The sequence below is a fragment of the Mus caroli genome, chromosome 7 (assembly GCF_900094665.2).
Source record: "Mus caroli chromosome 7, CAROLI_EIJ_v1.1, whole genome shotgun sequence".
In the NCBI taxonomy this organism is placed as follows: domain Eukaryota; kingdom Metazoa; phylum Chordata; class Mammalia; order Rodentia; family Muridae; genus Mus; species Mus caroli.
This window is the reverse complement of record NC_034576.1, coordinates 140,469,046-140,485,566: the sequence shown is the minus strand read 5'-3', so window position 1 is coordinate 140,485,566 and position 16,521 is coordinate 140,469,046. Positions and strand designations below refer to the sequence as shown.

At 47.8% G+C, this 16,521-nt stretch overlaps 1 protein-coding gene across 1 annotated transcript in view; it reads left to right on the top strand.

Moving 5' to 3' along the window:
* The window catches only part of Tcerg1l (transcription elongation regulator 1 like), a 178,505-nt gene that overhangs the window by 20,997 nt on the left and 140,987 nt on the right, over window positions 1–16,521 (top strand). Inside the window, exon 4 of the mRNA XM_021168870.1 lies at window positions 14,513–14,713. Coding sequence (XP_021024529.1) covers window positions 14,513–14,713 — 201 coding nt within the window. The remainder of the gene's footprint in view (window positions 1–14,512; window positions 14,714–16,521) is intronic.

Genomic DNA, 16,521 nt, shown 5'->3' with positions numbered 1-16,521 from the left:
TCCTGCCTTGGTTATGGTAAAATCTCTCAGTCCTGCCTTGGTTATGGTAAAATCTCTCAGTCCTGCCTTGGTTATGGTAAAATCTCTCAATCCTACCTCTTCTGAAAAGTACAGATTTGTTTTCCCTTATTGTCAAAGATTTTTTTTGGGGGGGGGGCACTGAAAATTGTTTTTCCCTTACTCCGAGAATCTATTCTCTCCGTGTTTTGTGACATGAATATATTAGTGCCGAGGCTTTCTGTCAGTCTGATTGGTAAAATGTGTAGGTCATCCATTTATGTTCACAGTGTTTCAGAAAATTTGCCCCTAACTTTATGACTTCATACATGTTGTTCTTTTGAGGATGTGTTTTTGTCTTTGGTCATTTCTGGGACTTCATTCAGATGCTACTTCCCCCCCCCCCCCCCGACCTCCTCATTTGTCCTCACTTTTGCCCTCTAAAATTTTGGTAAGGAATTTAAACTTTGTTATTCTAAATTCTCGCTTCCTTCATCTTCCTTTGGGTCACTTGTCTTTCTCTGGGCTGATTTAGGTCATTTCTTAGGGGGTATTTTCCAGATCCTGTCTCTCTTCATCTATAGTGCATCTCCTGTTTCAATTACCCAGGAACTTTTGGTTCCAGAGGTTATATTTTTCATCTCTAGCTATTCTATGATCTTTAAAAAGCCCACTTCCTTCCTTGCACTCTTAAAAACACTTCATACATAGTTACTTTGTATTCTGTGAACTTCTGACCTCCCTGTAGAGCTGGGCGCTGGTTTACCTCCTATTGTTTTGCTGACTCATTGTAGCTCTCTCCCTTCTCTGCTTGGTCTTGAACTCTGGCTGACTGGTTACTCCTTCATCTAGAGATCTTCACTTGTAGAACTGCAGGGCAGCACCAGCCCCGGGTACACAGCCCTCCTGCAAGGAGCAGCTCCAGGTAGCTTCTAAGATCCTATAGCTTCTGCAGACCCCGATGGCTCTACCTTTGCCCTCAAGGTAGACCTGCTTCTTCTCTCTGCCACCTGTGGACCCATGGGAAATAGAAAGAAGCCAACCAACCCCGCCCTGCTTATGCTCACTTTTGGTGCCCTGACCCTGCCTCCCATTCAGAGTAACTTTCCACTGACGCTACAGAGACACCCCCGGAGGGAGTCTAGCTCAGAGTCCCATAGAATATTCTGCTTCGGCTGAGTTGGAATTTGGTGTTGCTATTGGTGGTAGGTATTTTTCCTTCCTGAAAGAACAGTCATTTTGGTGGCCTGCATGAACTAATCTCTAAATTGTATAGTAAGAAATATTCTTCCAATAGAGAATACATTTTCGTCTCAAATTATATACCCTCAGATTATAAATTGCGGACAGCCTGGCACACAGCTAGGCACACAGGTGCATAGATGCCTCTGGACAGCAGCGATCACCACAGCTTTCATTTGATAGAGAGGTGGTTCTGAGACCTGCACGTAATAAAGGCCCAAGAAGAGAGCTAGCTCATGGAAACAGAATATTCCATCCGGTCCTATTATTGTCTTCTTTGAGTGTCACGTGGGTAAGGGGTGGAGGTGAGGGCTTAGTGGCAGAAGGGAGGTCTGATACATTGCTAACTCTTTGGAGCCTGAGAAGCACTTGGGGGGCAAGTCAATAACCAAAGGCAAGATCTAGGCTGAGCACCCTCGGTGTGGCCTACTTGGCAGCCCTGCTGAGGATGATGGGGTGACAAAGCAGGCACAGCTGTCTACATCCTTGTATCTCACCCCTAAGTGTATCCCATGAGAACTGCTTGGTGTTAGTTTGTAATAGTGAATGCACAGACTCAGTGCGGTTTTGGAGGTGGGGAGGCCCAGTCTTCATGGTGTTTTGCTCAGCCTGCTTTCATTGGCTTCTGGGTTGGAAGTCACTTCCTTTTTCCTACCAGGCACTACGAACTATAGCACATTTTCAGAAAGAACTGAATCAAAAATCCCCAGAAACAGTGTCAGATTCTAAAATGCCTTCGTGCCACAGTCCTGGTCTCTTTAATTCTATTCTTTGAATTCCTGAGAATGTACTTCAAGTAGAAGCCCGAGGAATTCCAAAGCTGATGACCCAAATATTTGTCTTGGCTGTGTGCTCGAGGGACACAGAGTTGGGAGAATTTCCTCCGAGTGGCGTTAGGGGTAAGAAGACTGTAGAGCCCTAACCAGTGTTGGGAGATGCCGTGGAGATTATACTAACCCTCCTTACCCTCAAGGCGCATCTACCTTTAAAGCACAGGGTTTACAGTAATCGTCTGGTGACCTTAGGTTTTACCTACTCAAATACAAGTACCGCCATATAAACAATGGCGAGTCTCTCCTTTGAGGAAGATATTCTCTCCTTTCCCATGCAGTGCACTGTCTCAGCATAGTAAGGCTTTTTCCAAACTGTAAATGAACCCCGAATGCCCTTTGTTTGGATGAGTCTGTACCTTCATTGTGTAGGGCTGAGACAGACTCCTAGCTGTGGGTGGATCGCCTCAGATATCAGGCACAGAGGGCATTCATTCCCTGATGGGAGATCTGCATGAGATGGATCCTTGTGAGCTGTCTGTTGGTTCCCTGAAAGGAGGACTGAATTCAGTTGGAAATAGATTCTAGAATTTCTCATACTCACTGAGAGAGCAAAGGCTGGTGAGCTGTGGGGATAGAATGCTGTGATCCTGAGGAAGAGACATCCGGCACTGATGCAGGCGAGAGAAGCAAATTCTTGCAGAGGACCACAACGGTTACTTTTCAAATGACATTTGTGACTGCCTCTGAAAGGTCAAGATATGAATATGGACGAATAGAGAGCAGGGAGAGGAAGGTGAGGTGGCAGGCCTGCCTGCTAGCAGAGCATCTTTGCTTTCCACCAGAGCATGAGCAGACTGGTGGCTCTGGCTCCCAGAAGGACCTGACTCAAAGTGCCTCTGGATGTTGAAGTGTGGAGAGCTGGGACACAAGTGTAGCCTGTGTACACATGAAAAGTACACAGAGAACAAGTGTGTGTGTGCACTCGTGTGTGTGTGTGTGTGTGTGTGTGTGTGTGTGTGTGTGTGTGTGTATGTGTACCCAAGTTAACTGGTATGAACACAGGCAAGAGATGAGAGTCTCTTGGGTGCCTCAGGTTAGGGAAAAGCCTCACTGGCCTGCAGGAGGTTTTTCTGCTGTCTGTCTGTGTGGCTGAAGTAGCAGGAGCAACTATTGCAGCAAGCCTGCCACACTGCCTCAAAACCTGCTCCCGACTTGCTGCTGGCTTCCCTGGGAGGGCCTATCACATCAGCAGGCCTTCCAGGGGCTCCAGGTGTCTGCTGGGGCTATGCCCCATTTTCATTGACTGCAATTCACTCTCTGGAGAGAGGAGCCAACAGAGGACCAAGGGGTCCAACCCATCTAGACCAGGTGTGTCTGAGGGAGGAGGGGCCCTCCGGGAACTCACAGCTCCTGGCTCAGTCCCACCAATGCCCCGAGTTCTGTTCTCAAGAGCTTCTGCTCACTCAGAATATCGGTACATAGCAAATGCCATGACAACCAGCAGGGCCCATCACAGCAGCGGTGAGGATGAGAAAGGTCTTCTGACGATTTCTGCCTTGGAGTTTCCATGTAGTCACTTGTAGGGGTGTGCATGGAGTTCTGGTCTAGAGGCTGATTTCCTGCAAAAGTGTTTGGGGTTTTTAGGTGTACAGTCATCTATCACAATGGACATGTTCATCTAGCTCCAAGTTCTCAAGTCTTGAATGCAAACAGCCGCCCGCATTCACCCGGGGATGCTCTGGAGCAGGAGCCGCTCAGGCAGGTGCTGGAGAGAAAAGCATATTTGGTATCTCAATTATGAAGCATTCAATCACCTTAATTTCATAACGAAGATCAGTACCGCGAGGCAGGAAAGTTCCTAAAAACCATAGGCTGGTTGATTGCATTGCTGTCTAAATGTGTCTCTGAAGAGAAAGTTGTGGCTCCGAATGATTTCCGGTGTTTTATTACCACCATGGGGTATTACGAGGCAGGTAAGAGGTGAGCGTCAATTGTGTGCACATGGAATTTGAACAAACAGCTGCCTGGTGATGAACAGCCAGTCCCTGAGCCCAGAAAGAATCCTGCACCAAACTTCCGTGCTGCAAACAAATAGGATTCTCTCTTGCACCCAAGGTTGGAGGAGCTCTCTGTGTGCTAAGAATAAAGCTGGCCCACTCTACCTCTACATATACATCCATTCTTTAGTATGGCAGATCCTTCTTTGGTCAGAACCATCACAGTCCATAGAAGACATTCTCTTAGTCCATAGCTATGTACTCTCTTGGAACTCTGCAGGGTGGGTACTGAACGGCTCGTTCAGGAGATAAATGTCTCCCATTGACACACATTTTAAGTGCTCAAGGCTGACATAGCACCGTGGGTGTCTCCTGAGGCTGGTACCACTCAGGAACCTGTTCATGTGTGTGGTGGAGGTGAGTGAGGCTGGGGTTCTGATGGACAGTGAATATGGGGGAGACAAGGGGCTCTCATAAACCAGCCCCAGACTCTAGTGTGGCCAGGGTGCCTGGGTGCTGTTACTGTTCTCCTTCTGCAAGGAACCTGAGCCTCGGCTGCTGCTCTCCAAACTTCTTCCTGGGATGGGTTCCCTTCCACATTCTAGAAAGGCTGTCACCACCACTGGTATTGATCAGGTGGACACTGGGACAACAACTGACCAAGTAACCATGAAGCCACCATCATTACTTACAAAGAACATTGGTACCCTGGCTTCTTCTCTTCCCTGACTCAATTCATGACCAAGCTGAGGCTGTTCAGAGTACTTAGTTTTAGCAGCAATTTGTTCTTTGGAGTACTGTAATTAATCTCTAGTTTTAATAAAACTGAGTATTCAAATTATTGTGTACCAAGTTACATGAAATCATAAAATAATAAATTAGGATTTGTAAAGTGACAAAAAGAGCTAAATGAATTCTCCACCTCCCTGGGTCTTTTAGTGTCAGCATTGCTAAGGCTGTGGGAGCAGTGTGTGTGTGTGTGTGTGTGTGTGTGTGTGCGCATGTGTGTGTATGTATGTGCCTGTGTTTGCATGTGTGTGTATGTGTGTGTGCCTGTGTGTGCCTGTGTGGTGTGGTGACTTGGGGATTAGACATCTTGGTATCTATCCAGTGGGGAATGTGGAAGTAGGATGGTTTGTAAAAGCAGGAGCCTGTTGAACTCAGGCCTTCAGCTTCCTCCCTAATATTCTCAACAAAGCTATTTTAGCTTTCAGCCTCTAGAAGGAGACTCATGTAAGATGGTCTTGATGCCCTGGGGGTAGGGTGGGATGTCAGGATTAGTCCTGGCTTTGGCCCTTCAGTACTGAACTGGGAAAGGCATTCCCTAGGCCCCCCCCCCCCCCCCCCCCCACCCCGAGTTTGGGAGACAATGACTTTGAAGAAAGCATCTATCAAAGGACTCTGCTGAGTATTTTTGGTCATCACTTTGCCTCAGGCTCTACTCTGACCTCCTGAGCCTGCCAGGTGCCACCCAAGCTAACAACCCAGGTGGGATTAAAGGGATGGCAGCCTGAGGCACTTCCATCTTTCCCGCCAGGGCTGAGTGGTGACAGCACTGGACAGACTCTCACCCAGCTGATGCTTAGGTCCACCAGGAAAGCTGACAAAACCTGAGATATTTTGTGGACCTGATCCTGGGGTTAGACACTGTGAATGAGCCACCCACACCCAGCTCCTCGGGATGCTGAGGCAGCAGGATCATGGAGGACCAGGGATTTGAGGCCAAGCAAGGAACATTGTTCAGTTGTGGATCCTTGTGTTAGTTCCTGTCTCCTGCAAGAGGAAGCGTCTCTGATGGTGGCTGAGCAGGGCATGGTTCTAAGGGTATAGCAGAATGCCCTTAGGAGACATCTTATTGGTTTTTTTGTTTGTTTGTTTGTTTTGGTTTTTGGTTTTTCGAGACAGGGTTTCTCTGTATAGCCCTGGCTGTCCTGGAACTCACTTTGTAGACCAGGCTGGCCTCGAACTCAGAAATCCTCCTGCCTCTGCCTCCCGAGTGCTGGGATTAAAGGTGTGCGCCACCACGCCCTGTTTGACATTTTATTGTTAATATCCCTATAGTAGGACAGTGGTATTTGGTTTTCCCTAGGGCCATGGCTTATCCAGTCAGACATTTTAGAGATCCATGTGACCCTGAGGGATCCAGGGAAGAGACTGAAAAGTGTGGCCAGAGAGCTGGAAGGAAGAGGGGACATAGCTAGGGACAAGTGTGCGAAGTGAGGAGGCCCCACGCATGTAATCTGGTAGAAAGGGGAACGTCCAGGGGAGAGGGCAATAAGGGCTATGCATGAGTTAATCATCCCTCACCCAGTACCTGCTGTATCCAAGCCTAGGGCTATAGGGGTGAGGGGTACAAAGGAATAGCATGGACTGAACATGGCCAGCACCACGTGTTCAGGTACCCTGGAGCGGAACCTTTCCTTCATGACAAGGCTCCTTCACAGTTCTGGCTACTGAGGCTGAGAAAGCAAACCCCAAGGCTTTGGCATCAGGTTCCCTGGAGTCGGGCGAATTGGTGCAAGAGTTTGGTCAAAGGGGTTCATCAAACTCAGCAGAGAAACCAACAGAACAGACTGAAGCCCAGAGCAGAAACTGTTCTCCACCACTTCCAGGGCCTCCAAGCCCCTGCCCAGGATGACATACATGGGAGCCCAGGCATGGTGACCTGGTGGTAGCTCCCAGGAATGCAGTCTAGTGACATCATTGTCATAAGGAAAATATTCTTCCTAGTCTGAGGCTTCAAGGAAGGCAAACATGGGAGTAGCTTGTAGAGCTGCCATGGGAGGGTCAGGCCAGGACCTGGTCACCACCTCCTGTCACTCTTGTCTGAAGCCTCCTAGCCTGCCACTGGTTGGCAGGGATTCTCTGCTTATACAGCTCTTGGCTAGGTCCTACAGGGAGAGACTGAAAGAAGCAGCAGCTTTGGGAGCCTGAGATGCTGCCTGGGGTCTGAAAGGAGCTGAGTGCTGGCTAGATAGAGAGTGTAGTGGACCCCAGGAAGGGTGTGGTCTTTGTCCCCATCCACCCATCTGGCTTTGGGTACCTGTGTATGTTCAGCTGTGCATTGCCATTCCAGGTCTCTTTGTCTTCTTCTCCTTGCTCCAGATTCATGTCTAGAATGATTCCCAGTGTGTAAATTCCAGTGACGAGCTAGCAAAGGGCTTCTTCCACACATGTATGTTTTGAAAGGATACCCTATCTGGACAAGCTGTTAGTTGACAGTAGTCAACACTGAAGGGCACTCTATAGGCTTGGTGTCTCATAGGGGTGCAGACTGGGACACACAGTCCTCTTGAGACTTCCCCATGTTTGGAGGATCAAGAAGACAGTCTCAGAAAATGAGAACACTAAGACTCAGTGGGCCAGTCAAGTCTTTAAGGTGACCCATTTGAACCTCTAAGCCATGCAAGGTGGCCAAGGCCACCGAAGTCCAAAATGGCATCAGCACCATCCTTGTGCCTCTCTGTGATGCTCCACTGATGGGAGGTTGCCTGAGAGTGTGGCCTCCCTCATTCTTGAAGGTCATTATCTGTGACTGGGACATAGAACCAGACCAGGAAAAGAAGTGGTGACCAAGGGTTGTCCTTCTTGCCAGTCATGGGTGTTCTATGCAAATGACAATCTGAGCATCAGGGTCCTATGCTGCTCCCAGCCCTGGGAGCATAGGTGGGATAAGTACGGCGAGTCCTTGGGAAAGCCAGCAAGCTCTCACTGGGCGTGTGAGATGAGCGTTGCCTATGAAGTTCAGCAGATGGTCCAGCGCAGCTTTGCAGGTTTGCTTCCTTGGCACCTTCGGCACTTGTAACGAGACCAGGAATTAGATGTCGCTTTCAGAAAACAAGCAGAACAAACAGCAAAACAAACAAATATTGGCCGCATCATTAAGCCACAGTTCAAACACAAGGAGGCTGGGTTTGTATCAGCTCGTCTCATAGACCCATGAAACCTGTCGCTACTCTTCCAGAAAACCACGGTTGAATCCTAATAGATTTTCTTATTCCTTGGAGCACAGGAAACCAGTGCTCGCACAGAATGGGAATGAAGAGACTGTTTATGCCCCTGTCAGGTCTCATGGTCTCTCCACTATGCCTCCCCCATCCCACCCAACACACACTAAACCTCCTCGCGAGCCCACGATCCTCATCACTCAATCCTTTCAGCAGAAATGAGTACCGGTCAGTAGCGCAGCGCCTGAAGGATTTCCACCAGAGCTGAAACCATTTGCTAAGCAGACATCGCTAACGAATGGTTATTTCTTTGAATGCTTCACTCAGCAGAGAGGATGACAGCTGGTGCTCATCAGACTCTGCTCAGCAGAGGCTCTCACCGTTCTGCTGTTTACCCAACACTCCACAACCTTGAGGCCTAAAGTTTGCCCCAATATGGGTGTCCTCCTTGACAGATGTGGCATGTCATAGTCAGGACCTCTCTCCTATAAAAATTGGATGTTAATATTTCACATACTTTGTAGCTATTGCTATTCATGACCATTAACAATAATATTTAAGGGTGGATGCTAGAGCCCTTTTGCCAGCATTCTCCATTTTAAAGCATAAAACACTAAGGGCTGAGGTTTTACTTGCTGTAGAACATGCTCAGAGATATGGGATGGTCCAGCCAGCTGGGGGACATCCTGGTTCTATGCTGTGCCAGCTCAGCTCATCAGCCTGATGTCTATGGCTTTGGAGCCCCTGCTTGGGCACTGTCTCAGATCTCACATACATTCTTCTTATTTCTATCTTGTCCCTAGAAAGAAAACTGTAGCCCAAATAGTTTCAGAGTTTGGAGGCAGATTCCAAGAGGACAGTAACAACACATCAGTTGCCCTGTAGGGTATATGTAGAACCCACTCCCTGCCTTCACGTCTGAAGCCGGTGGTGTCTTAGTAAGCTGGGGCTGTTAGCAACCAGATGTCTCCTGTGTCCATGTCTCTGAAAAGTCTGGACACTTCAGTCTCAGATGTGTCTTTAAGGGGAGGTACATCACAAAGCCCAGCTTTTCTCTGCCACGGCAAGGCACTTAAAGATCTCCTCTGCATGTTAGTCTGAGGACTGCCTTCAAAGAGAACATGCAAACAGCTCCTTTGTAGTTTGAGAGCAAGGATAAGTGGGGTGGCCTTGAAAACTCCAGCAGCAGATAGTGTTACCAGTGGTCAGGGTCTGGGCCAGATGTTTTGGCTTCTTTGAAATAACTGAAAATAATGCTCACACAGCTTTGCAAAAGTAGTAAGATGAATTTTTTTGGGGGGTGGGGGGTTCGAGACAGGGTTTCTCTGTAGCCCCGGCTGTCCTGGAACTCACTTTGTAGACCAGGCTGGCCTCGAACTCAGAGATCCACTTGCCTCTGCCTCCCGAGTGCTGGGATTAAACGCGTGCGCCACCACGCCCAGCTGCAAGATGAATTTATGTGGAGAAAAATGATAGTTAAAATATAGAAAGATGCACCGTTAAGATTGGCAGTAGATCACATGAATAAGAATACTTAAGAGGTCTGGGTCTTGAGTCTAGGGTCCATGTTATTGGTCTAAGGGAAAGGAATGACTGGTTTTTAAGGGGAATTATCTACTTTGATTTATGGATTGAGTTATTTAATCATGTATGTACTACTCATGCCCCACTCCATAATGCATCCGGCTATAATCATAGCCATACCAATTATGCATATGCATAAGATGGTAGAAAGGGGCCTCTCTACAAGGTTACTAAAGGACAAAGTCTCACCTTACTACATATGCACTCAAAACCAGTTCAGGCCAGATTAGCCCTTCTTTATACCTGGATACATCGGGAATGCACTTGAATAGAAACTGTCTAAATTTGACTGTTACCAGGAGTGGGGAAACTTTCACCTTTGTTCAAAGATGAGAACACATGTATCCTGTTGCACATGAGGGATGGGGGTGGGGGGGTTCTGAGGTTTCTAGGTGCTGTGTTTGGAGAGGGGTTCTATGTACAGTACATACAGTTGAAGGAAGAAGGCTACTAAGGGCATTGTTAAAAGAGTCCAGCTGTGCAGAAACTCCAAACCAAGTGGGGGTAGAGTCCCAGGATGCAAACTGTCTCCTATGCTCGCATGCCTCACAAGAACAAGGGTGGCAGCAGCTGAAGTTGAGCCTATACAGATGAGTCTCTTGTTTTCAAGCAAGCACCTAGTTAATTACTGGTTTGCTTAAAACACTGACTTTTATAAGTAATCCTTATGGGATGGCTTTGCTGGCTTATCTCTTCGCTGGCTTAGCAGGTTTTGCTGGCTGCACCTATCTTATCTTACTATTTATTTACTCCACTAAGGGATTTTCTGAGGTCCTTTGGGGAGAGGAAGTTCCTGTCATTATTTATCAGTTGACACAGGTTATTGAGCCCTTGCTTGCTTATACTCCAAACTCAGCCGAGCAGCAGATCTCATGGGGGTGCAGTTGGCGTTCGGGTTCTCTCGGCTCCACACGTTTCCTGGCTGGTATTCTCAAGTAGCAGGTACCCAGCAGCATTTATCTATTTGTATCCAGTGATGCCTCATGCCTTGCATCCATCATACCGTCTTTCAGTCCCATAGCTGTGTGCAGTTTGGCACAGAGATGCTCTGCTGTGATCCAGGGCTGGGAAATGAGATAGGAGGAGAAGCCAACAGCAGCTTCATCCTTTCTCCCATGCATTGTAAACTATGGATCTCCCTGTCACAGTCCACCAGTATGTGAGTGTGGATTCTGATTGTGAACTTGCTTAGATTGAAAACTATTGTGGGTGGTAATAAAGAATCTCCCGTTGCCGGGAGGGGGTACTGAGAAGCCTTCTACAGATGTTTAGGTCGTAAAAGCTCAGATAGATGCATAGATGAACTTCTGGATGGGTTCACCATGGGACCACATTACTGGTAAGTAGTGAATGGGGGAGGCAGAGTCTACTTGGAGGAGCTAAGGGCCCGTGTCTGTGGGGGCTAGCCCTTGGCATGGCCTAGTTCTGTACAGTCTTCCTTCTGCCTCCTGTCAGTGATACTTTACCATGCTCTCCCTGATGTTAATGGACCAAACCCTCCGAGGCTGTGGGCAAAAGATATTGCCCTCCATTATGGTGTTATGCCAGGAGCTGTCCATGCTGTCTGTTAACTTTCTGTTACCACTGGAGTTTGACAGATATCGTGAACACATTGGCAGGAGGTGCAATTTTGTAAGAAGTGAAATGAACTCAACATGGGTTTTGTTTTTTGTTTTGTTTTTTTAATCTTTTCAGTTTTTAAAGGGAAGATTAATGAGTCATAGTTATTTTGCTTTTAAGTTGACAGATGATTTTTGGCAACAGAAATCACGTGGTGATTAAAAACGTTTTCATATTTCTAGCTGCAAAATGCTTTCACCTGCGCTAACATCTGTTTCTTTTATAATGGTAACTTTCTCTTCCATTAGTCAAGGTCACTTTCATTTCAAAGAATAGAGCAAGTTTATTTCAGAAACTTCACCAGGTGGCACATGGCTGAGATCGTGAGGTCTGACTCTGTCTTATAAAGGGGAGACACGATGGCATGGTCCCCTAAGTATGGCGTCCCTATGCTCTGCAAGGTTCCCGACTCATGGTGAGCCATCCGAACATTCAAACTGTCCTTGTTAGCTGACCTTACATTCCCAAAGTGCTGACAGTGTTTTGGCCCCCAGCACTGTTTTATGGTGGCTGGAATAAAATTTGTTGGCTCAGCTGTTTACACATGGCTACTTCTAACAGGGAGCACCTATGACCAGCGTGAGGATGCGAAATGGCACACGGATGCAGTACTCTGTTCTCTGGGTGTCCTGATTCATTGGCTACTGGAAGCTATGTGAGGATGAAGTTGTTGACTCTGTAACTCATTATGATAAAGGCAAAGACACAGGGGGTTAGTGACCCATTCCCATTTCATTCAGACTTCCAGCAGAGAGAAGGGCACAGGCCCCAGTGAGGAACAGGACCCTTGCTCCATTTCACCAGTTGTTCACGGTCTGCTTCTATCGTGAAGGTCGTACATTCTTGATAGCACTGACTTCAAATGTGTGTATGACAACACTGGTAGCCTATGACACAGAGGGGAGAAAGGATCAGACCCAGAACACAGATGACACAGAGCATATGCAAGGTTGTAGGCAGCCAGGATGCTCACTTACTGGGTGTGGGATGTAGCAGGAAGAAGACCTGGAGGTTTCCTTAAAAGCTGAGCATGGGTTTGAGAGGAGCCTCTGTGCATTCCTTACCCCACACGGGCTGGAGAGGAACCTCTGTGCATTCCTTACCCCGCACACGGAGGAACAGCATTAGGTTCCCTCCAATTCCTGTGAGGCTGGACATGGACGCATGTGTCTGTAATCCCAGAACTCCTGCAGTGAGATGGGAGATGGAGGCAGGAGAAACCCTGGACTCTTCCGAGCCAGCAGTCTGGCATACACAATAGCAACCAAGAGACTAGGAGGAAGATGGGAAGATGATACCTGGGGCTGTCTTGTATCCTCTACTTGTGTGCCCTGTCACATGCCTGCCTGTACGTGCACAGTCACTGTGCACGCATATCATACACAAGTGTATGGTCCCCAGTGCCCCCCCACCCCGTGCCACGTGACCCATCAATCACACTGTGTTGTTTACCCAAAGGAACTGAAAAGCATGCCCACGAGAAAGCCTTGTGTGCAGACGCTTATAGCAGCCTTGAGCATAATTGTCAAAAGCTGGAAGCAGCCAAAACGCCCTTCAGCAGGCGAGGGGGAAATTAACGGTGGTACTTCTTTATAATGAAATATTACTCCATGATAAAAAAGAAATGTGCTATTGAGTCATAAGAAAGATAGGAAGGGAACTGCAATGCAGTTCACTGAGTGGAGGCAAAGCCACTGAAAGGGCTGCACAACGAGGCCTGAAGTTGCATGGTGCTCTGCAAAAGGCCAGACTTCGTTTCTCTGGGCTCGGTGGCTGAGTGTGTTGGTGTGTGTGTGTGTTGGGGTGGGGATGGGAGTTGGGGTGGGGTGGAACAGAAGGGGCAGGTGGAACAGCTGCCTATTGTTAAACTCTTGTATGTGATGCTATGTGGATACAACTTACACCTGTCACGATCCACAGGGTGTATAGCAGAAAAGAACCCGTGAAAGGGAAGCTGGCCTTTAGTTAACAGTGTGTCAGTCTGAGCTGATGGCTGTTGACATGCAGCCCCTGGGGACGGTGGTAATAACGAGGGAACTATGAAGGGCTCTGGGGGAGCACAGTAGCTCCTGCTTGGTTGCTCTGTAAGTGTAATTTTAAAAGATGGTCTGTGTCCCTCTTAGGGAATTTGTAAATGTGGAAAGACAGGGAGAGGAAATCAATTATGATTTTTTCCCCTTCCTATGACTATTTTTTTTTAAAAAAATCTGATTTCACAATATTCAATACTTTCTTAGTCGCCTTCAGATCTCTCTCTCCCTTGTGGATGCCTCCCTTGAGGTTCACATTCGACACCCTGTCTCTGAGTCTGTTCAGAACTCAGCCCTGTCCCCTGATTGTTCATATACAAAAGGCAGCCAGGGTGGGACCATGATAGGAAAGCAGATCTTTCTCCCATCGGAGCCTGCCCACCATTCTACAGCACCACCTTATCATCCACACGTCTGTGTCCACCAGCCTAGCCTGATGGGCCAAGCACACTGCTCTATTCCACTCTGCTTCTCAGTTTCCTCAAAGCTCCTGGGTTGAGTGAGGCAGTGTCTATCCCAGAACTTTAACACTTTCTGGTACTTCTTCCCAGGGGCCAGAATGCCTCATTCTCCTATTCCAAACTAACTGTGCCATGGGTCCTCATCTCAATAAAGATCGTCCCTCATTGATCCATCTCCTTTGATTTATACCTATCAAACTATATCATAAAACCAACTTTGGAGAAGTGTGCTCACTGTACGCTTCCTTTTGGAAAGTTCTCAGGAAAGCAAGCCTTCCATTTGGTCATTGCTTAGCACCTTATTAGCTGCCAAAGATGATTGGTTGTAAGGCCATAAGGATAACGTTTAAAAGTGAGTTCACAGCCTGAATCATTTACAGTCAGTAGCTTTGGTATTGTCCCTGGGTTCTGTATTAGGATCATCTGGGAGAACCTGAGCGGGTTCTGGTTTCTCCGTTCTATTGGCATAGGTCGTCAGCATCCTGACTCCCAGTGCTTTGGAACTCCTGCCACCCTGGCCCCCAATCACTTCTTTCTCCAGAGCCTCCCCACCTTGATTCTCTTAGTATCATCCTCAAGGTCACTTCAGATGACTCTCATCACACCTGTGTACCACAGTGCTTCTATTTCCCTTTATGGTGCGTATGTCCTGGCTTTTCCTTGGTGATTTCAGGCGTGTGCCACTCTGGACGTCACACGGTGAAGTGTATGTGTTGAAGGATAAAATTCTCTCTGGGGACAATGCCAATCAGTATGGGATGTCATTGAAGGGGGCAGTGTCACTTTCATGAGTTTTGAGGGTACTGTTACCTGAGATGGATGTGTGTGTCACATCTGCTGACCTTGGTCTCTCTCCCACAGGTGGTTGCCATGATAGCCTTAAGCCAATCAGCAGGGGTCCCACCATCACCATCACTGCTGCCACGGCTGCTGCTGCAGCTACTGCCATGGTCTCTGTAGACCCCGAGGAACTCCGGGGCCTGAGCCCCTCCATCATGCAGCCGTGCCACTTCCTGACATTGACCCCCATCAGAATCCCCCTCCGGACTGCCCCATTCTCAGGTAGGAACATTATGCCACCAGGAAAGGTCATAATTGCTCCCAGAATTGAGCTTGAAAAGTGGGGCCAGCTGGGCCGAGGAGCTCAATGTCTTGGTAACGGCCTCTGGACACATGCTGTGGGTTATTGGAGGCCAGATCCAGTGTTGGGGGCATTCAGTTGGGCTTGTGTGGGGCTTGCTCTGACTATACAAATACACATGGACTCCGTTGAGCACGGCTTGACTGTGCCCATGTGGCTTCTTGTATGTGCCTGTGTGAAGAGATAAGACCCCTTTACAGCTCATATAGATACTTCACAACCCTACGATCTCAGCCATTTCCTTGTGTGACACATGTCCCAGAGCAAGGGTGGCTCACCCAAGAAGAACAACTGATGTTGCCAGTGATGCACCAGGTCCCACTGCTGAGCTGCACACCGATAGCCTTTGTCTTGCTTGGGATTTGAGATAGCTCTGTGGGCCTATAGGAAGTCCTGCCCATCTGGCAGGGGGCAGGGGACAAGAGGCATGATGGCTCCTGAGCCATTGGTCCTCAGGGACTGAGCCTTTTTGGAGAATTGGAAAGGATGAACTTGAGGTATCCCAGCACCCTGGAGTCCTGAGGCTGAGAGGTGTGGGCTCTTGAGTTGTGGAATGGGTCCCAGACTGGCCACATCATCTGCTGTGTCCGTGTGATGTGCATGCTGCTGTCTGTGCTGTACTTGTTGACTGGAATCAGGGTGCCCTGTGTCCTGTGCAATGCTGGTTTCTTCAAACGTGAGAGCAGCGTCAACTTGGAATGCCAGAGAGTGAATCTTCCCTCCCGAATCTTGGTTGCTTTCGAGAGTTGATCGCGTGCTGTGGTAGAGCTTGCAGAGTGAGTCTGCAGGAGACAGGTGGAGAACTCTGTATCAATAAACCCAAAGCCAGAATTCTCAGCACTGATTTGAGGCCAGAGGTCAGAAAAATTCCACTTTAGAAAACTTTATTTATGCTTACAACTGTTTAAAGCATTAGATAAAATAAACCCAAGCCTGTGTACATATTATAGAAAATGAATAAATTTGTGTTTATGTCTTATTATGTATATGTTAATACTCTAAGATCTGGAAATATTCCAAAGACAATACAGTTCACATGCCAAGCACTTTGGATGAGGGATGTTTAACCATGTCACGACTTGCTAAACTCTCAACAACAGGAAACGTATCACTAGACGAGACACATGCATGCACATATGTGCACATGTAAGCATATGCATATATGCACACACATGAAAGAATATATGCACATTCTTTCACATGCATACAAGGCAAGGGTAAATTACCCATGTTCCAGGTTTATAGTGTGCCCTCAGTTATTGTTCTTCTTTCTGGTGAATTTAACATGGTCTTTTTCAACTGGACCTTTGGCCTCTGTGTTCCTCTACCAGCCTCATAGACTAGCTGACCAGTAGCACACTTACTGCCCAGAATGAAATCTGTATTCCATTCCAGTGTGCTAGTGAACTCTCATTTAGATGTGATGGGAACAAGCCCTTGGGCAATCTGTGTTTGAAGCCCACATTCCTGCTGTGTGAAGCTGTGGGCTAAAACCCCTCAATCCATTGATACTTATGAAATTTTATCCAGAAACCATCCATTGTACTGTCTGCTGGCTTTCCAGCTCTAGGGAAATCCAGTGGTCTCCAAGCCAGGGCTTCTCTGGGAGGTGTGGCCACCTGGTTGTGTTGGCCTGAGTCTCTTGTCTAAGGGGCACAGAAGGCCTTTGAAGGGTTCTGGGTATAGTTCTTGTGAAAAAGCCGTATCAAGTGTCCTTTGAGCTTGTAAA